Source organism: Opisthocomus hoazin, chromosome 15, assembly GCF_030867145.1.
Source record: "Opisthocomus hoazin isolate bOpiHoa1 chromosome 15, bOpiHoa1.hap1, whole genome shotgun sequence".
Lineage (NCBI taxonomy): Eukaryota > Metazoa > Chordata > Aves > Opisthocomiformes > Opisthocomidae > Opisthocomus > Opisthocomus hoazin.
The window spans coordinates 13,543,802-13,565,430 of record NC_134428.1 but is presented as its reverse complement, the minus strand read 5'-3'; the positions used below and the strand labels follow the sequence as shown (position 1 = coordinate 13,565,430).

Sequence of the window (21,629 nt, the reverse complement as noted above, 5' to 3'; positions counted from 1 at the left end):
GGAAAAAAAAACAAAACAACCACCCACCCACATCATTTGACCTAATCTGATGAGATCTGCTCCTCTTTGTCTTCAAGCTTCTGGAGAGAATGTAAACAGCAAGCATGGCCAGACAGGGCATTTTAATGCTTTTTTTTGTGCTCAGGATCAGCTCCATTCTTGTTTCACTACTGAGCATAACACAAGGCATCTCCTTCTTCTGGAACCGTGACAAACCTTCACGCCTGCATCCTAGATGGAAGAGAAGAGCTCCCTTTCCCGCTCTGATTCAGCCCAGCCCGCCCAGAAGTACAGACTGACATTACACTTAGGCACTGCAAACCCCCACGCTTCACATGAACACCACCATGGTCCTATGCTGACGGACTTGGGATGTTATCTGTAGGTCATAAAGCTACTCACAGCATTAAAGCCTGTCCTATGGTTATACCTGACTGATGAATGAAAGCTGGGAAGAGGGCTAGTGAGACCTGCACGGATTCTTGCAGCGACTGATAACAGATCTGTCGAGACTTGGTGGATTCTCCAGAGATACTTTCTACAATATCTTCTAAAACGCTGAGTGTCTGGTGGATGATCACTTTGGCTGCAAAATAAGAGAGGTGATACTTCCTCTGTGTGTCAAAGCTACTGATCAGAGGCAAGAAATACAGACGTCAAGTTCATACACATGGTAACTAAAACAACCGACATGGTGGCATATATGCTAAACCCAGGCTGGAGTAAAAAGTGTTCCCAAGTGCATATTCACGTTTTAAATGTTTAAACAGGTTCAGTTAGGTCACTGTGGCTACTTACTTTCCTAATTATACAGGTTTACCTTCTTACAGATGCACCCACTGCTCAACTACTAAGGTGCATAGACTGAGGTAAGCCATAAATGATATTATCTGCAATACGCTCATGCTAAAGAAACACCAGCCAAGAAAAAAGCAGCACATTATGGCAGCAAAATACACTGCAGATTTCCATTTCTGAAAGTAACAACTGGAATCATACACAATCACTGTGTAAGCTAACCCAAATGTTGGGAGGAGAGCTCAGCCAGCTCTGTTCAGCCCACATGAGCAGTCTGCTGATGTTCTTCTCATGAGGAGCAAACCCCCTCTCCCTTGCTCCCTCCCTGCACACAGCTGACCTCACATCAGGTTTGCCAGAAGCTGTGACACTGCATACTTCCGAGCAATTTTTAAAGTGGTTCTCAGAAAACAGAGAAACACACCCAAAAGCAATCCCAAAACATACACAGAAGCTTCCAAAGGTCCCCGGACCCCATCAGTTCTGGGTTCTCCTCTCACATATATACACCCTCTGCAGTGCTTCCCAAGTCTGGAGGAAATTCTTATTTTCCCTTTGAAGTTTTTATAACTATAATCTTCATCGACGCTGCCTCCAGTCAATGTTTCTAATACCGTAGCGTGGCTGTCCCAGCACAAGGCTGTTAAGTACTCCTAACGCAATTGGTGGTATTCGAAGTTTTACCACAAACTCGATCCCACCTTCCCTGCATGCCTGAGGAATACAGTACTTTGGTGGAAGAGTTTACAGGCACCTGGGAGAGTGCCCTTCACACACCCATAAAAGAAGGGTCACTAAAAAAAGAAAAATAAGTTGCTCCTTTGCTTCCTGTCCCCCCATACAGTAAATACAGTTTCTCAGCCAAAAAATATTAGAAAACCAGCTTAACTATGCCTATCAGCAGTTTGCACTGCAGCCGTCAGAAGATGGCACACACTGAGAGGCTTGCTACTCACTGTCCTCCAGCTGCACCTTCCTCTGTGGCAAGATCGCGCTGGATTTCAGCTGGCGGTACTCTCTCGTGAGGGCAGAGATCAGGCTGGCGTGGTTGGTGGAGCGAACTGCCCACTGCTGTTCGCTCTCCGGAAGATTTGGCCAGGGCAGCAACAACACATTTGACAGCGCTCTGCACACCAGCACCTGGGCCTAGAAGCAACGAGTCGTTAGGCAAAGAGACAGAGTTTTGCCGTGGCTGCTATTCACTCTATGTGAGTGCACAACCCTGGAGCGACATCTTACAGCTGTGCACAATGCCCAGCAGCGCTCACTATTCGAGGGAAGAGTTTAATAGCAGAAGGTGAGCCCAAGCGAAATCTAGCAGCTCTGCAAGGTGCGAGACAAGCAAAGCTCCATCACTGAAGGGCTGGAACCAGCCCCCTGCTCTGTCAGCCCTTCCCTGTGACAATAAATCTCTGTTCTTCACATCTCTAAAACAAAGATGATACCACTTCCATTACTCCTTGTCTGGTTTACACACTAAGCTTCTATGCATGTACAGCACTTTATGCCTCCATGCCAGCACACAATACAACCATATCCCAACCGCCACTGTAGCTTTTCAGTACTTCTGTGATATCAATACTAACTTGGAATGAGTTATGTGGAATGCTAACCTAAGTTTCACAGAAAACTCCTTCTGTATGTCAGAACCAAGATGTCAATACTGTAGAGACAACACAGACTCCGGGACTGTGTCAGCAAATGAGAAAGGACAAAGATTGAAGAGTTGCAATCATGTCTTTTTTCCTTATGCTGTTGCTTGAAATAGCTCATTGCTGACAAACTGTATCACTGGGACTCCTGAATATCCACAGTACAGAGATAACTTTGCCCCCCACTCCCCCCTTTTTTTTTTTCTTTCAGGTTATATCTTGCCACATTAAGAACTGAGACACAGCTTCCCAAGCATCTAATCTACATTAAATCACATTTGAGACAGCTCACCTTATCAGGAAGCCGCTGCGTGGAAGTGTCCGTGATCCTGTTGAACACTTTCTGTACTGCTGGGATGCTGATCAAGAACACTGGTCGCACGGTGGTGGCTAAAGAGACAAGCAGGTGGCATGCAGACAGTAGCAGCTTCTCCTGCACCTGAAACAGAGCGGGCCCGCGGTCAGGCTGTCCAGTAACACCACCACACAGAACCAGGCGGTGCAACACCACTGTCAGACAGCACAGCAAGCTGCCACTACCAGGTTTGTGCAAGTAAGACAGTTTCTAGTATTTATTTGCTAACCAGAGCACGGTCAGTTCCCTTAATACTATGAAAGAGAGAAATTTCCCCATTTTCAAGCCACTAGACTGAGTTTATATGCCTATAAGTTGCTTACTCTCATATTAGCTTGTCCTACAGTCCTACTATTTAGAATTGTTCTCGGTCTCACCTTACGCGAGACGTTTGCTGTGGCTCTGGAAGTCAGACATCCAGCTCTCACAAACCAGTTCACACTAGGAGCCACAGCATGGTCCAGAGCGGACCATTAAACACCTGAACACAACAGCAGCCTCAGGCTTTAGGTGCAAGCCCAGCCTCAGCCCAGCACTGACAAAGATACCTTAGAGCTGATGAGGGGTGTGATAGCCTCCAGAGCAGTGGAGACAAGAGAGATGAACTGCTCCGGGTTCTGCCGGTGAACTTCGCTGTAGAACTGTGCGAGCCAGTGCGCGTAGGCTTGCAGCGCTGCCAGGGACTGAGCGTGGCTGCGGAGGAGCAGAGCAAGGGTAAGATACATACACGGGACAAAAGGTCAAGCAGGTCAAAAAGCAGGACAGCCGCAGAAGGGCACAAGTCCTGAGCACGGTGGGCGGTTTCAGCAGCATCCTGGGAAAGAACACGGGCATTCTCAAAGCTGGCAGGTATTTTCTTTAAAACTCATTCAGTAGTCTAACTTAACCATAACACAAGTTTCACTGGCAGTGATGAGAAGATAGCTTTACAGTTGTACTACACTAGCTTGAGAGGACTGTTGTTCCAGACAGCATTAGGTAAAGACTGCAAAACAGCATCCTTAGCCCTTTTCAGATCTCTTTAACATCGTATTTCAGCACCTGAAGAGCTCTGGAATCTCTGTTTAAAGTCTTGTGCTGTTATTAAAGCTAGAAGCAATGTCGCATTCTGATTCTGCGACATCTCAGCTCTCTGCTGAAACAGGCAGAAAAACGGAAGGCAATCCCAAATTCACACAGCTGGAAAGACTGCAGAACAGCAAGTGCCATGACAATCACTTCTAGTATTCCCCAGTCTCGCAGCACAAGATTCATTCCACAGGGCCACTTGATTACGGGCAACAGGGGACGGAAGGTAATTGCCTTACAGAAATCTTCTGGGATCTAGTCACAGTTGTCCGTCCATAAAACCTTGCCCAAGGATGCTATCTAACCAAGCCCTATTCTGCAGATTTTATTGAAAAGAGTACTCCATGAACACCGACATTCTCTCCAAAAATAAAGGTTCTCCCACATGCACATGCCCCCACCACAGTGACTGCATTCAAGATCTCAGTCGTCTACAGTAGGCAGCTCCCAGGTCTGCATCAGCCAGCTCCTGAACACCTCTGTTTCTGTCAGCAAGTGCAGTGGCTTTATGCACAGTGGGAAAAATAAGGAAGTCTATTTAAAAAAAAAAAAAAATCTCACCTTTAACAGCAGGTTGAAAGAGGGTTTTTTTGAATCAACACTTTGCCTTGATATTTTGTGCTCCCCCCTTAGAATATTTCTTGCCTAAACTCTTTCACCCTCTTCCATTAACTGAGAACATGTTAATTCCTTGAGATTACGTTAGCTACAGAGCCTAAAATTTTTTTCTTTGTCCTGAACCCCGTACATTCGAGGCACATTTAAAGGTGTGCTCTAAGTGGACTCATCTATTAAGCAACAGTATTAATTCAAAGATATAAGCTGATGAGGTCAATTTTTTCATCAATCAAACAGTTCATTATATCACACTTCATAATTATACTTTTGGCACAGCGTCGTATCAAGATTTTTTAGTCAGGACATTTCTTTGGGATCACATAGACATGTGTTCTCCAAATGTACCTTTTCATGCCAGCCTTAGAAAACAGATCACAAGTTTCTCCAGGAACATGTGACAGAGAAAAGGGTGAAAAGCCTTCACTAAGAGATCATGGAAAAAGCCTCAGATTATGTTCTTTTAATTGTCTCTTCCCTTCTCTTGTTTAAAATAATCTACACAAAACTCAGTGCTAGTAACTTGGGATTATTAGGGACCTATAGGATAAAAATCTAGTACATGTTTTCATGGAGCTGCTACGCATGCAGTCACAAACTAGCAGAGCCTGATGCATTGAAAAGCATAACCTTAAATTCTGCTCACACAACGCCAGCTGGCAGGAAACAGGCTTGTACTACACAGCCATTAAGAATGGAAGGTCTCTAAAAGGCTGTCAGAGTGCTATTCTATTACTAGCAGCATCAAGATTTCACACTTAATGTCAACGTCTGGATCGAAGGCATTCATTTGTTTCAGAAGCAGCCTGTATAGCTGGAAGGCATACATTTGTCTTGGAAGCCAAGGACTCAAAACCCTGTTCTAGGGAAAAAAAAACCAAACCTATTACCTGAGCCATAGATCTGACTTTGTCAGCAAGAAATCCATAAAGTGGAACTACATACCGACAGTGGATCCATTTCTTAAAATACCACTCTTGTAACACTTATTTTACCTTTTAATTATACTGCAAAAGAACTAAGCTTTTACAGCCATTAGTACAGGGCAAAATAACAGTTTGCTTTCAGAGCTAATATAACTAGCACTTTTACTTCTCACCACAATTTTATTTTTCTTTAAATAATCTCACAGTACGTCAATTTGAGGAAACAGTGGCCCAGCATGCTGGCAGCAGCCTCAACCTTCAACAGTTCAAAGAAAGCGCCCTCCCGGTTAGCTGGCAATCCCTGGAGAGATGTGCTCTTCAGAACATTTGCCAGGCAAGTGGTTAGAGCGCCAGATCCAGGAGATCTAATGCTTCCACCGCCCCGTGCACATACTGAATCTGGATACAGGCATTTGCAGCGTATATACAGATGATACTCACACATCGATAAGGTCAGGTTTCAATACAGACGGTACTGCAGTTTCGATGTTGTACAGTTTAATCTGGGATCCGTATAGCGTTACTTTTACCAACCTGGAAGCAAACACGTATATGGTAACGGGACTGTGAGATGCATATACACATGTACAAATCTGCTCAAACACCTTATCCGAACGCAGCTCTCGGCAAGTCTGTGCCAATACTTAGCTAATACGTAGACAAGATTTAGACCATTTAGTTGAAAATAATTCAGAGCCTATTTCACTGTTTGTGATAAGAGGGAACAAGTACGGTGTTCCTGCGTGGAAATGAAAAAACATAACCGAAGCAGCAGTATAAAGCCCTGAAATCCTGTAATTTGCAACTACGGGCTGATTAAGTTTCTTGGACGGGAAGAATCAAATGACATTTGCCTTTCAGTTTTTACCCAGCTTTTCATTTAAGAAAAGAGATTGTGGTGATTTAGCTTTGACAGCTACAACTCTGAAGTAATCAGACTCTACATGACATTTCCTTGCATCACAAACGCAGATGCTGGAAAATAAGTACCTCAGTCTTTTAAAGTGACTGATTTTATTTAATCTCTCCTATTAGTTATTTCTTTGGTTAAAGATTTAGAAAGCCATCTGGGAAGCTTAGCACTGATGAATGTAACAATTAAGGTCTGGCCATTGAGTTCTTCATATCTCAATTTAATCCTAACAAGGGGAGGCAGAAAGAAACCTTGGTTTTCACACTCACTGCAGGGGTGACAATTGCTCCTTGTCCCAGCACACTGCCCCCCCACTTACCTCTCCACCACTGTAAGAGCATCATTGAACCTGGCAGCAAACACATCCCCTATGAAGTATTCTGCTAAACGGCCAACGGCCTGCAGCAAGGAGCTCAGGTCCCTCAAGGAGCAGTGCAACCGGCGGCAATCGTTCTCCGCAGTGATGTTCAGCCTGTGACCTGAAATGACATTGTGGTTCATTAGCAACGAAGCCAAGAGACCAAAGTGTCACTAATCACTTGTGCCAACAGCCACTGACTAAAAGCCTAGTAGTCTGAAAACTCAGACTTTAAAAACCTTGTGCAAGAAAAGCCACGTAATTTTGTAACTAATAAATACAGCTCTTTGGGACAGGAAACCTAATTACAAAGCTACAGGAAATGCAAAGTTTATTCTAATTACATTACAAGCATTCTTCTTAAATTAGCTCAGCAGTGGGGCACAGTTCAAATCGGAGCACTGTCCCAGTGACTGAAATACTCAAACTGAGTAAGACAAGTTCAACTGTTCTGACCGCCACACTTCAAATTCCTCTTTCAAGGCTGAAACAGATGTTACCGACTATTTCAACCTTTTACTCATTTATTTCCTTCTGTTCGGTACTGATACCTATATAAACAGCAACCTTTCTGGTTATCCGCTGGCCCCGAACAGCCATCCCAGCTCTGTGGAGAAGGTCGCTACTCCCTCTGCTGGCTACAGTGCAAGCAGGGTTCCAGCAGCAGAAGCATATTTGGAACAAGAGTGTATTTGCTTTTGATGTGAAGTGTGGTTATTTACTTTCATATTTCTCAGATACAAGAAATATACCGATAACTAGATTTGCCAGCCTTATTACCTGTGCAATTGCCACACCGCTCGGTTGGGTATACCTGGTCTCCAGATCTTTTACTAAAAAAGCAAATATGTTCTGTAATGCAACATTTCAAAGAAAAATCTGTTTTTCTTTCCACTGCCTATACTAAATCTTGGATTGAGTTATCGTCAACTAGCTTGCCATTTTGTACCATTGGCACCAGCACACTATCATCCAGTTCTGAAGCCCAAGTTGCATTGAGCTACTTCTGACCCACCAGCTAAACAGCCCGTCCACATGACAGCTTCCAACATGGACTGTTGCTACAGCATTAAAACCCTTTACATTGCTTATCCTAGGCCTGAAGTGATCCCAAAATTGGAATTATTTTTTCCTGAACTGTCTATACACCAGTCGGCATTCTGCCATGTATAGCAGTATTGAAGATGTAACAGATTCCTTTACTGGTCATACCAGACAGCTTAAGTATAACCTTAGCTACAATCTTCTCTCATACAGATCTCACTATTACTACTTTCCTTGTTTCTCAGGAAGGAGCAACAAAAAAGCTTATGCTTTTTATTCAGTTGAGAGTACTGGTATCTTTGTAAACTACTTTAGACATGAAAGCTCCTGAAACACCAGCTAGGTAAGTCTTCAGAAACTACTACTATGTCCTAAATACTTCATCTTCTCATCCACTCGTAATTGTTTTAATTGAAGCCTAAATAAAAATGCTCCCATGGTGGACAACTTCGCACCAGACTTAAGTCCAAAGCAAACAGGAGCGCAATCTTTCTTGAAATAAGTTTCAGTGTGAGAAAAAAAGTAACCATTCTCCATGCATGTTACTGTAGTATTTGATGCTGCATACCTGTTCTTAACACATATGGTATCTTCAAGTACCAGAACAAGGGAAGAATCACACCAACAAAAAAAATAAATCACATTATTAGATTTTTGTCTGCTATGGCAGTTTGCCTACTGAGCCATTGGGCAACATATATCTGTTGAGCTCCTCAATGGAATATGGAAGAAGCAACACCAAAGCAGGCCTAGAGTAGAATGTTTTTGCAATCTAGAGTAGTGGAGCTTTTCTTTTTTTACTAGCTACTCAAACAGTGAGGACTGCAGTGCTGGCTGGCGGTTATTACCTGTCCCTGAAGTGACCACAAACTGCTGGAGTCCCAGATACACTTCCAAGTTATCCTGTAGAACTGGAAACTAGAAGAGACAAGAAATAAGCATGAATTTGGGGCTTGGCAGACAGTTAATACCCAACTACTAATTACTCAGAGCACAGCTCTCTTATTTCTCTCTAGTGCCTTCAAAGAGAGATTTGGAGAACAGGCAAGTTGCTAAGTTCTGGGCTGATCCTGTGTGCCATAGCTTCTCATGTCTTGACAGCTGTCATGAAAACAATAAAGATCACCACCCTGAAGGCACTTCTCTGTGGTAGTTCTTTTCCCACAAATACCAGCAATCAGCCTAACAAGATAATGGTCTGTCAAGTATCAGTGATGGCACAGCATGCCACCAGTACAAATACGCAGATGGGTGTATAACCCAGAGCAAACCGCGCAGGAGAAAGGCAGAGCCTGTAGCGCAGGAAGCCTGTGCTGCATCCACCTCACCCGTAAGCATCAGCTTCTCAAAGTGCAGCTATCAAAAAGATTCCTCAACCAAAGAAGCTGAGCTGGGTGCCTCCAACAGAGTACAGAAGGGAAGTACTGCAGCACTCTGCCGGCAAGCTGCAGGCTGCACCCAGAACACCAGCATGCGGAATGCAGCCTTTCATTTTCCAGCATGGGACAGAGTCATGGCAGCTACTGTACATTGTTTTCATTATTTGCTACTGACAGACCAGCCACTGCATTCAACAGCACTGCAGACTGCTGTGAACAGCACGCGAAACTGCTGGAGCACCTCCCAGATTATCCAGCATACAAAAACGGACCAACACAGGGCTCAAGGAAAGTACTCGCTGTCAAGTTTCTAACAGGCTGCGCCTGATTAACAGTTGAACGCCTTCGTACAACTGCAGGAGGAGAACTATTTAAAAAAACCAGATAGTCTTCCTCATGTTAATGTGTTACTTTAAGGAAGCCACACGCTCTTCACCATATGACCCATATGCTCACCGCGCTCACTGAAACAGCTGCTGCGTTTGCGTGCCTCTTGCTGACTCACGCCATGTCATCACTCTGCAGAGGAACTTCTACTTTTGTGTAAAGACTGTTTTGTTCACTACTTCAGGGTTTTGAGTCATATGCTTTAGCGCTTAGTTCAGCCATAACGTTTTTTAAATACAATCATAGAATGCCTTGGGTTGGAAGGGACCTTCAAAGGCCATCTAGCCCACCCCCCCTGCAGCAAGCAGAGCCATCTTCAACCAGTTCAGATTGCTCAGAGCCCTGTCCAACCTGGCCTGGAATGTTACCAGGTATGGGGCATCAATCACCTCTCTGAGCAACCCACTGCAGTGTTTCACCACCCTCGTAAAAAATATCTCCTTATATCTAGTCTGAATCTACCCTTTTTTTAGTTTTAAACCATTACCCCTTGTCCTATCAATAAAATAAATAAAAATATCAATCAAAAAAGCAGGTCAGGTATCTTCTGTCTCTGCAGCAGCTCAATTTTCTCTGCTTCTTGGGAATATGGTCCCAAGGTATGCAGTATCTCCAGCAAGATTAACAGACTTGCTTTGAGATCCCACTGCTATACTAGCACTTCTCACCCAAAGAAAAGGCACCAACTGCTCTGAATTTTGGGCTCCACTGGCTTACAGCCTCAGGATCTCCTCCTCAAAAAAAACATTAGCACTACAAACCCAAGCAACTTTTACAGCACTGATTCTAGCAACAGCAGTGGCACTAGCTGGAGAGAAGCACTTCTCTGTTTATCAGATATAATTACCAGCTGTCCAAGGCGCTCTTTTCAGCATCTGTATCCACCCTTTCATTTAAACAAAGCTTTCACTCTCCTTAAAACCCTGCTAATGACACTCATCTGCCCAATTCACAGCGCTGCCTCCTAACAGAAGGCCAAAATAAACAGCAATGAAGGATTGCTGCCAAATATTTACACTTTGAAAGGCGGGAATTTCTAAAGAACTTAGTGTCCAGCAAGTAGGACTCAGATGCTCACTGAAGTACCCTCTTTAATACACACCAAGAAAACTGACAAAGCCAAAACCCAAGCTTTTTCCTTCTATTTCTGGTCTCCTCCTTGCCAACTTTTTGCATCCAAACCCAAATCTCCCTACCTGTTTGGCGCTTTGGCCTCTGTCAAACAGCTTATACCAAACTCCAGCAGTTGGTGCTCATTTCACATTGTGCTTTTGGTCTGGATAACAACTTACTAGTGTGGAGAAGGCATGAGTTGGCAAGAGCTCCATGACTTTCGCAACCACTTCCAAGCTCTGGCGCAAGTACCGCTGCCACTCGGTCTGCTGCTATGGGAAGAAACACCAAGGTAAGCACAGCACTTCCAGAGGGAAACAGATGGCTTTTTGTAGACTAGGAGGTTTTAATTGACGCTTGGGACTAGCTAGCTTCTTTCCAAAGCCTGGCTTTTGCAGGCACATGGATACTGAAGAGCTACTGCTCTTACAATTCTCATATGCTGCTAGACATCTGACAGAGAGTAATTCTACCAACTCATGCTTTGTGTGTGCAAGCATGTTTCCCTGGAGCAAGAAAGCACGAGCTCCTAAAGCACAGCTGCTGCTCAGAAGGCAAGCACTGGTTATGCAGAAAAACCTGCCCTTCCTCATCCATTTCGGCCATCTACTCCACTTTTACATTTATCAGCAGCGCGATTATGTTTACCAATACCGACTTCGGAAATAGAAGCTTAAACAAAAACACCAACAATACAGACAGCTTAAAGCTTTTGTCTCAGAGATATTTCAGCATCTAAATTCCAAAGCAACCAGACATGGACACCTAATGCCTCTGATAATCATAAGTATCTATATTCCATCCCCCCCCCCCCCCCCCCCCCCCCCCGAACAAAGTTAAAAACAAAGGTCATATCCTTTCAGTGTGACTTTAAACACATTTTTGTTAATAGCATTTCACGCTGCTTTAAACCTCAAACCCCGCGCAGAATGGAGTGAGGAAGCAGTTGTCTAGCCTGTACAAGCTCTGGGAAAGACAATCTAGGTGTTACCAGTTCAAGAGTTAATATCTGGACCTGCAGCTGTCCTTGTTCAACTCTGCTCCTTACATCATCATCCAGTGTCTCGTCATCCAGCTCCTCCAGCTGTGCCTGGTTATACCTGAACTGGATCCGATTCAACACCTCTGTCAGCAACAGAACCAACGCGTCTTCGTACCTACGACCACGCAGAAAACAGAGCAAGAGTCTGACAAAACAGTTCTGCAGAGACTGCTGCACCCCCAGTCCTTCCAGCGAAGGAGACAGGTAAAACAGATGACAGTTTAGAGCAAGCTGCTGCAAAGAGCCTGCAGCACAGCTTCACAGGTTTGCTGAGGAAACACCAAGCAGATCCTGGGATTATGAGTGTCATGTTGCTTTGGGTCATAAGCTACCTGCAGGGAAAAACCATAGTAATATCTGATATCCCTCTACCTCTGAAAGGGAAAGGGAGAACTGTTAGCAACAGAAGCAGCCCAAGAGTTCAAAACGGGAAAGGCAGGAGTGGCTTGCCAGGAATAACAGCAGATGTACAAGAACAGGAGGCACCAAGAGCTCTTTGTTGCTAAACTGCTCCTCAGCAGCTTGTCTGATGCTCTGCTTTTTGGGCAGGGAATGACGAACAGATGCAATGGTGCAGTTATTCCTGCCTACTTCAAAAGGGGACCGCTCCTGAGGCTATTTGTTCTGCTATCCTCTTTCCTTACACTGGTGGCCAAATAATTCAGGCCCTTGTCCTCCAAAACAAAGCCAGCACTTCTACTTGTACTGTAACACTAAAGGCATGTCACTGAAAAGTATCTTTTCGCCTCTCGGAGCTACGAAGCTGCTACAGAGCACAGAAGACCATCCTCCTCATTGAACACCTAAGAATAACGCCAAGTTGCAAAATCAGCCCAGAGCCACCGGAGCATGCCATCATTCCTGGTGACACAACACCAAAATCTGGGATTTCCAAGGCGGTTTGGTTTGACAGTTTGTTTTAAAAACCTCCTCTCAAAACAGCTGGGGTCCGATGCAAGAAGTCATGCTCTTTCCTAGGTTAGACCAGGCTGGAAAATTAGGCATTAGCATACACCAACAAAGATGCAGAGCGTGATGCAATCCAAGTGTCAGACCAGTCAGCTGTGTCACCAGCTCAGCAGCTGAAAGCTGTCTGTGCAAGGTGGCCGAAGTACCATCTTTTCCGTTTTCACATGACACAACTCTGCATTTTGGCAATTTATCCTGTAGTAAAAGTTGTACTGTGTACAACATGCAAAGTTTCTAAACCACAGAACAGGAAACTTCATCTGGGCTGTTGTGGCGCAACCCCTCCCAGACTGTCAAGCTGCAGTGTTTACAGATCCAAGAGCACGCAGGAAGTTGTAGCTATAGAAGCTGTCACCAACGACAAGTAGTTCTGCCAAAACAGTACAAGCTTCAAGCCCTTACATGATTTTTTTGGTTGTTTGTTTATAGTCTGACACATCTGCAATTGAGACAGTTATTGTTTGCTTCAATTTTCCCCATAACAAACTATTTGACAGAAGACCACACACGTTACACACACATCAGCCAGATGAAGAAAGAGCAGAACGCCAAGGCAGAGTTCAACAGCATTAGGCAGAGCAGCAAATAAGGAACAAATTCTAACAAAGGTCAGATGCAAACACCTACTGCTTGAGAAATTAAAAATCCCACAGTTCCCAAGCTGAAAGGAAGAGTGCTGTCTGGTGTAAGCTAGTTACACATCTGTTCTTTGCGGTTACGATGCCAGGCTGTCTTTCAAAAACCAACCACTTATATTTAGTGTGGTCTAAGGAAAGCAGCTTCCTTCTGCGCTTAGTGGAACGTAATATGGCACAAGCCTCAAGATACCAATATATTCACCAGATTTTCAAAATGCAGCAAAGAGACTTTTATCAAAGGAGAGCCACCCGTGTCAAGAGCCAGCACCTACGAAGGAAGAGCTGCCAGCCACTGTTGCAACTGATACACACAACCAGCATCAGAGGTAAGCAAGTGGAACTTTTAACTTCCAAACAGAGCTTCACCACTATTTCTCAGAAATACATCCTTCATTTAAACAGGAATTTTAAAATCCTAATTAAATAAAAAATGTCCTAATTCATTAATTAGTTGTATGAGCTGTGTGAACACTTACTAGGCAAGTTACTCTGCGGTGTCCTCCTCTAGTATGTGCTGAAATGTCCTCCACAATTCACTAAAGTGTGTTACAGCTCTATTTCAGACTGCAAAGCTTTATTCCTCTGACTGCTAGATTCACACACAACATAAATGACACTTTTTTGCCCTAGTTTGCTCCATTTGAATTCTTTTGAATGAATGTGCATGAAACACTTAAGTTTACACTACTTGTACTCTACTTTAGAAACAGAAAGGACTCAACCACATGTGAACTCGGAGTAAACAGCTTGTTTTTCACAGTCCGTCCATGGTGGCCATGAAGTCTCTGCAGCTGTCACACCCTGACAGCTTCTCCACTGCTTACCTGTTGAGTACTGCTTCTTTGTCTGCCAGACGACTTTTAATTTTGCTAGTCAGGTAGTCCAAGAAGAGCGTCCAGATGTCTAAGCAGGAAAAGTAACCTTCATGGCTAGGCTGCAATACACCAAAATTCACAATGAATATCATGAGCGATAGCAAGATTGATTTCACACAATGACAATATAAGTTAGCACGCACTTCCACCTATGGGAAGAATTTCTTGCGTTATTGAAAAATTTCTAGGCAGTCACTGGAGCAATTCATAGCTGTCAAAAGGTGAGCAAGAGCTTTTCCACAAGGGTGGGAAGCCAGCAATTGCAAGGGTGGTCTCAGTATTAACACACCCCATGGCTTGCTGCATCTACTTCTTGCATTTTATAAATCTGCTTCCTTGCCATTCTTCACCTATGGTGGTAAATAGGGCTGAGCTGCATTGTGACAGCTTCTACAGCAAGGCAACACGTACCAAAAGCCACAGGGTTGGGTTTTTTTTAAATACTGAACCTAAACGTTACAAGGAAAGCCTCACATACAGTAAAAGCAGGAAACTCAGGAGAAAAAACAGAAACCAAGCAAGCTAGAGAAATTTTTCCAGACAACATCGTCCGTTCCAAGCACTAGCAACAAAATAAAAGCAGAAGCAAAGTTAGACACCAGAGCAGTTGTTCTTGCAAGGTAACTACATGTGACCGCTGTCCCCAACTAAATCCAAGAGCACATTAAGACATTTCCAGGTCCCCAGCACTACCAGGGAAGAGCCAGCAAGACAGGATAATTGCTTTTTTCTGGGCTGACTTTAGGTATCCACTTCACTGGGGAGAACAAGCTACCCCTGCTGTTCGAGACAACAGAACAGAGAGAACAGACAGAGGAAAAAAATAACGTTGCAGGCTGTACCTGATGAAAAGTGTATTTGAACAACAGTGCCAGAAATTCAACCACTGGGAACTGGGAGTAGGATTCAATTCTTCGCAGGTGGACGCTCACAAAGAGACGGAGAAAGTCCGTAAACTTCTCAATGTAGCTACAAGGGAGAGAAGAAAACACGACTGAGAAAACACGAAGGATGCCACAAGGGAAAGCAATTTCATTTAAACAGTGATAAAATTCACTCAAAATCCTTTCATTAAAAAGAACGTTACAATTAACAGCCAGCAGAACAATTAAAATCAAAAGCCCTGCAACAATTACCTACAGGACGGGCAACCCTTCATTCCATTAATACCTGAAACAGCAGAAAAGACAGTCTAGTCAAAAGCAACTTTAATATTCAGATAAATATAACCAAGTTCAATCAGGCCTGCAAATATGCACGATCCCGCCCACCCTAGAGAAATAAGTATAACAATAACAAGGGTCATCTTACTGATGCAGATAGGATTAGTGAAATAAACTGTACCACTGAGGAATTCAGCTGGAAGCAAGAAGTTAATGTAGGAGTTAGCAATACACATGTTAAAGCTGTACACGGGGTAGCGGGAGAGCCAGTTGAGAGCTGGAAAGGACGGTTTCTTCTGCAGTGCAGATCAACTATCTAAAGAGTTCTGAACTGAGCCCAGGCTTTTGTGACTGAAATCGACTATGAAGACAAATCTTCCTCCAAAGCATGGGACCACTCAATGCTTGGGACTGTACAAAGCGAAGATCCAAAAAGGAGCCTGCTACCAAGATTTCAGGGAGTCCAGCAAGAGCACGACCTCGGTGCAAGCACTGGTGGGTTCTTGAGTATGTGACTGGAGAAAAAATTACAGAGACCATGGAGGAGTAAGCTTTTATTGTGGAATAAGATCACGCCCTATGCACCGTGAGCTTCATCGAGGTTAGAAATCATCTTCATATCTACCTATACAGAATAGTGTTAAATATTCCATCAGTATACAGGATTTACACTCCAACATCACACACAACCAGCAAGAGCTCCGGCAACCCAGTGACAAGGTGTGTGGGGGGGTGCATGTGTGCAGAGAAGCCCATCCTTCCCATATGGCAAGAGCTCTGAAGTGTAAACGCACTTCACGTTTTTCTTTTAAAGAAGAAGTTAGGCTTGGCAAAGTTTGACATGCTTCAACAGTCTGGTTTTACCACGCTGCCTTGCTCTCCCCCTCTGCAAACTCTTGATTTTTTTGGGGGTGGAGAGGAAGGAAACCCCACACGCTTTCTAATGAGAACTAACTCCAGACCAGAAGCATTGCCAGCTAAGAAAGAGCTGCAGCACTGTTAGTTATTACAAGCCTACAAAAACCACACAATGCTTTGAATATGCAAAAAGATTACATTTCCTTTTTACCTGGCACTGCCTACTTTGCAAGTCATCACTAAAAACATCTGATCAGTGACCAAACACTTGAAAAGTACAGCTAGCAAAAAAATATAGGGTCCAGACCCAAACACTGCCTTCCATTTTTTTCATTTTTCTTTTCTAAAGAGGCTCTGATCTGAGACAAGTGAAATTCTTGCTTGGCCCCTAGCTCTGCCAGTCCCAAAACCCCTCCAGCAACCACCGCACTGTTGCTTGTGTCCTTACTAGCCATACCTCACATTTTGGGGTCTTCAAGCTAAAGCCAAACACAAATAAAGCAAAAGACAGTTTAAGCTTACTCCTTCTGGACCACCAACCATTCCAAACCACTCCAGCTTTGTAACAGAACAAAAAATAACCAGCACCACCAGAGGAGGGGAAAGGACAACCCCAGGGCGATCAGGTTGCGAAGATGGCAATCTGCAGAAGATAGTTTCTTCAGTGCCAATTTTGCTTAGGATTTTGTTAGTCCAAGCTAGGATGACACTTCATGTGGCAAGTTCTTTAGTTTTGGACATAAAAGTATAGCTATGCCGTTACTTGACAAAAGGAAAATCCTGACATCCTTTTCCATGGAGAGGACAGAGTCAGCTCAGAAAGCTCCACTCCTCCAGAAGCCAGCTAGATCTCTGCAGTCTCCAGAAAATCCTAGTTACATCCCTATTTCAGACCTTAGCAAGGAATAAGAGGGGGTCTCACAATCACAGACACCATCAGTCTCTGTGGGTAACATGCCTAAAGAGCGGAACATAAGGCTATGGCAACACCGTCTCTGTGGAGGCCAACATGACTACAGACCCTCCACAGCCTCGCCAGGGAAGGCTGCTTGCTGATGTTTTCTGTAGAAGCCAGAACAAAGTTAAACAAGGGGTTATGGGTTTCCAGGAGAGCTTTTCTGAAATCCAGAGCGTAACCCCTGGCTCTCTGTGCACATATCTTGTCTGAAACGGTGACAGATCTCTACCGTACTAGAACACGTCTTATTTTTAGGAAGTGAGTGATACTGAAGTCGGAGCGAGTTGGTCAAAAACGAGCAAGTAGAATTCACTGTTAAACAGAAGTCACAATTGATCGAGATCTACTATCCCAAAATTACATGTTTACCTAAAGATATGGAAAAAGGGAATTTTACGGAGAAACCTGCCCATTGTCTCTACAAACGGACCCATAGTTTTTTTTTCCTAAATTTGTTTTTTCTCCCACGTGGCATCAAAGAACAACAACAAAAAACCCAAAAGCTCAAAAGCCTTCCTGATAGCCATCTGGGAATAGAAATATTTTATACAGCAGCACCAGAAATTGATTTCATCATCCAGTATCTGTAGCAAGGCACTAAGCGCCTATTTGCCGACATTAGCACCAGCCTGCCCGCCTTGCCATGGCACACACTCGCACAGCGGGCCCACGCCGCGAGCCAGCAGCAAGCTGTCACCTCTTCCACCACCCTGCCAACACACGGATTCAGCCACTCAACGCGACGGTGAGAAAAGCCTCACTTCCTCTCCTACAAGGAGGGATATCCGATACAAAAGAGTCGAGCTGTTTTCAGCAAGAAGGATGGCAGCGACGTTGTGGACAACGGCAATACGCAGCCTCCCAAGGCGCTGCCACTCCCCCACTGCCACCAGCCAAGCACGCCTGACAGCCTCTGCGGTGGAGCCACTCACCGCTGCTGCGAATGCAGTTCCCCCAGCTGTCTTTCGGTGTTGTTTAAAAATAAAAAAAAGGTAAAAATAAGAAAAAGCAATCAGAAACCGTCACAACTCAATGAAGGGTAGGTGACCCTGCTTCGGCAGGAGGGTTGGACTAGATGACCCACAGAGGTCCCTTCCAACCCCTACCATTCTGTGATTCTGTGATTCTGTGAAGGGTAGGAAACTACTTCTATTTCTTTCAAGTCATGACTCACAGAATATCTACCCACTCTTTGTATGTTTGAGTTTAAGCAGAGAAGGCAGATACCGACCAGGAAAGGGAATACTGCAATGCCTTTACCTCACTGAGCCTCTTCTGTTTTCTGTTACAACTGAATGAAGGGCAGGTTCAGCTCTTGTGCCACCTCAGACCTGCAGTCAGACAGTAACGAACAGGGGAAAGGGGAGGAAGAGGACAGGAAAGAATACAAACCTGTGCCACCACGGTCCCTTAGCAAACTCAGCCCCTTACCAGAACCTTACCTGCGGGCACCTACCTTTCTGCCTGTCTCCCCCAGCACAGTACTCTGAAAAAAAGGCGATTAGACACACCATGCATGACCGCAAAATAATAAAGACAGTCCTTTAGAAAGCAAGAGGCCCTAGCACAGCTACTCAGCTGTTCGATTGCTCTTACCTTTCATCCAGTTCCTCTAGCCGGCTCTTCACCATATGGGCGTTGTTCTCCTTGGTAATCTTCTGCAGGAGGTAGAAAGTCTGCTGGAACATCCGCAGCAAATACTCTTCAAACTCCATAGGCACGCAGTTCTTAGACATCAGTTCATTGATGCAAGACATAGCCAAGATGCCAAGTCGGCCACGCTCCTGTCCCAACACTGAGTTCTGGCTGCTGCCGTTGACAGAAGACATCTTCCGAATGCGGGTGTCGCAGCCAAAGCGAGCAAAGTGGAAAATGGTGGTGAGGAGGGACGGGGTGATGCTAGTAGACAAGGGGATCCAGCTGAAGAGGTGTGCCAGGCACTCCAGTGCCAGGGCACATATATATTCACTTTCTGTATCCAGGATGGGGATTGGCTGGTTCAGTAATTTGGCCACACTGGGACTCTGCAACAGGCTACTTAACAGGTCACCTAAGAAACAAAGCACACACTGGCATCAGAAATCGGGGCGATTACCTTCAAATGCTGCAGCTGCCAGCCCCAGCTATAAAGCAAAGCTGCCAGAGCCTCTGGCCCTCAGCAAGTTCGCTTACAAAGATTTATCCGAGGTGAACTGACGACTTTTGTATCTTGGAACTTTCTGAATTTCATTCGGATGACAACAGCAATGCCAAGGGGTGTATTTTACAAATTTATTATACAATTCACTCCCCATGAGGCTGACCATCCTTGATGTAAGCTTGCACCAGTCCGCTGGCACAGGCACGTTATGATGAACATTGGCAGAGCTGCTTCTGCGTGCATAGGACAGCTTGTGGATGACGTAAAAGCAGATGTACTGAGTCAGACTGTAGGAAGTACGGTACCTTTTCCCAGTGACCAAAAGCCCACAGTAGGCACAGATCACACTCCTCAGCTTCCCATCACTCATATTACAAAGGCTTCCTGAGCCAGGTGGGGTTCAAGGAATTCTGCACAGCCTCAGGATTCATCTTCCATGAATTTATCCAGTCTCCAACCAAAGCCTTAAAAAAGGCTAAACTTAATACTTGGAACAGCCTGTGGCAGAGTTCCACAGCTTAACTATATGTTGTGTAAAGATGGTGTGGGGCCTGTCAGCTGCTAGTTTCACTTCCTACCTCCTGTACCCAAACAGGGAAAAGAATCTCTTTCCATTCACCTTCTGCATGTCACTCAATAGCTTTCTATTGCAGCTCCTCGCTCTCAATTTCTTCGAGAGAATGAAGAGTACTACTTTTCTTGTTACTTACATGGAAGCCATTCAATACCCTCCATTATCTTTACTACCTTTCTACAAAGCTTTCATTTCTACTTGATGCAGAAAGACCGGAACCGCAGCCACTATTCAAGTGCACATGAACCTTAATTCCATACAGCACCACAGCAGTTACCTGGTTCTGACTACAACCAGTCCAATTTTTTATAGCATGATCTGGCCTAACACTCAGAAGTTGATCCTGCATCCTGAAGGCGACTTTGGAGCCCATAATTTGGCATCAGATGAGTATTGCTCTGCCTGCCCAAGTGCAGGTTATACTTGTCTGCATTGCGTTTCACCTCCCATTTGCCCAGAGACATGCAAGATCTTCCTCCAAGTCTTTAGTCACACCTCCTTTCCGCTATTCTCACCGTCTTGGCATTGCCGGCAAGCCTCCTTGACTCTCTACTGAGCCCTTTTCCCAGGTCTCTAGCAAGTATGTCCGTGAGCAGAGTCCCAAGCAGTATCCCCCAGGTGACCTCCCCCCTCACGCCAAGAAGGGGCCATTTCCACTTATCTGTTACCTCCTACCTTCTAATCTATTTTTCAGCAATGCAGAGACTCCCCTTATCCCTGATGGCTTCGCTTTCTCAAAAGCTTTTAGCGAGAAGCCTTCTTGAAAGCTTTATGGAAACCCAAGCAGACGCCACCAGCTAGGCTACCCTTCCCACAGAAGCTGCCCACTAACTCGCAGGCTTCCACAGACCACATGCTGAAAACCTATTCACCTTCCCCAGGTTACTCAATACACTTCTCTTCCTTAAGTACAAATAATCTCTTCACCTTTAGAAATCCACAGGCACTTGCTGTTTTACAGAATTTAGAGTCCTCCCCAGAAAACCTGAGTAGTTGTGGTTTTTCTTTTTTTTTTTCTTTATGAAAGTGAAATGACCCAAGACACTAGCAGTATGAAAATAACAGAAATAATTTGCTGAGCTATTTTCAAAGTACTCAAAAGCATATATGGTTAACAGATTCCTCTTAAATCGCCATTTTTCAGCCAGACTGATGCCTTACATCACTAAATTCATAACTCCTTGCCATACCTTATCGTTATTTCTTTCTCCTTCGCTCCAGAAATTTAAGGCATCATGCTACTTCAGCTGAATGGGAGAACCCTGCACTTAGTCTTCGTATTAGAACAGCCCCCATGGTAACATTCATGATACATATACTATCGTGCAAGAGCTGCTTGCATTGCGCTTTCACAGAAGCAGACACGCTTCTTCCAAATGGCCAGTCCAGCAAACTCCACAAAAATCAATGAGTATCAAAGGTTCTCATCTTTTAATCCATCAACACCAGAAACTGTAAATCAGGTCTCTGTAATTCACAGCAGTTGGTCTGAGTGCTTTGCACCGAGTTAAATTACTGAATCTCAGAGTTTAAGGAATTTTGGGTTCTTTGCAAACAAGCGATAAATTTACAGGATCAACTGCTTTCATGCACAAGGAGAAAACTCCTGGGGAGGGGCTGGGATCAGGCTAGTTCTGCAGAAGTAAGCATCAGCAAACATTTACATTACTCATTTGTTTACCATACGTGAGTGAATATGCCTAAGGAAGGGATTCATCAAGTAAAGAGCTATAAATCATGCAAAGACAACATTTGGAGGCTGAGAGATTACTGCTGAGTAAATTCCACACTGATGCAATAACTC

The 21,629-nt window shown here is 44.5% G+C and overlaps 1 protein-coding gene across 3 annotated transcripts in view; it reads right to left on the bottom strand.

The window, feature by feature from the left end:
* XPO6 (exportin 6) overlaps nucleotides 1-21,629 on the bottom strand; it is a 57,136-nt gene that overhangs the window by 7,329 nt on the left and 28,178 nt on the right. Inside the window, exons 7-18 of one of the 3 annotated variants that reach the window (XM_075436379.1) lie at nucleotides 18,708-19,161; nucleotides 14,975-15,101; nucleotides 14,082-14,191; nucleotides 11,624-11,765; nucleotides 10,788-10,877; nucleotides 8,578-8,647; nucleotides 6,647-6,806; nucleotides 5,856-5,948; nucleotides 3,354-3,498; nucleotides 2,743-2,889; nucleotides 1,755-1,944; nucleotides 431-586 (exon numbers count right to left, since the gene is read on the bottom strand). In XM_075436379.1, coding sequence (XP_075292494.1) covers nucleotides 431-586; nucleotides 1,755-1,944; nucleotides 2,743-2,889; nucleotides 3,354-3,498; nucleotides 5,856-5,948; nucleotides 6,647-6,806; nucleotides 8,578-8,647; nucleotides 10,788-10,877; nucleotides 11,624-11,765; nucleotides 14,082-14,191; nucleotides 14,975-15,101; nucleotides 18,708-19,161 — 1,884 coding nt within the window. Of the gene's footprint in view, nucleotides 1-430; nucleotides 587-1,754; nucleotides 1,945-2,742; nucleotides 2,890-3,353; nucleotides 3,499-5,855; nucleotides 5,949-6,646; nucleotides 6,807-8,577; nucleotides 8,648-10,787; nucleotides 10,881-11,623; nucleotides 11,766-14,081; nucleotides 14,192-14,974; nucleotides 15,102-18,707; nucleotides 19,162-21,629 lie in introns of all 3 variants that reach the window. The other 2 variants (XM_075436380.1, XM_075436381.1) reach the window with 2 other exon arrangements.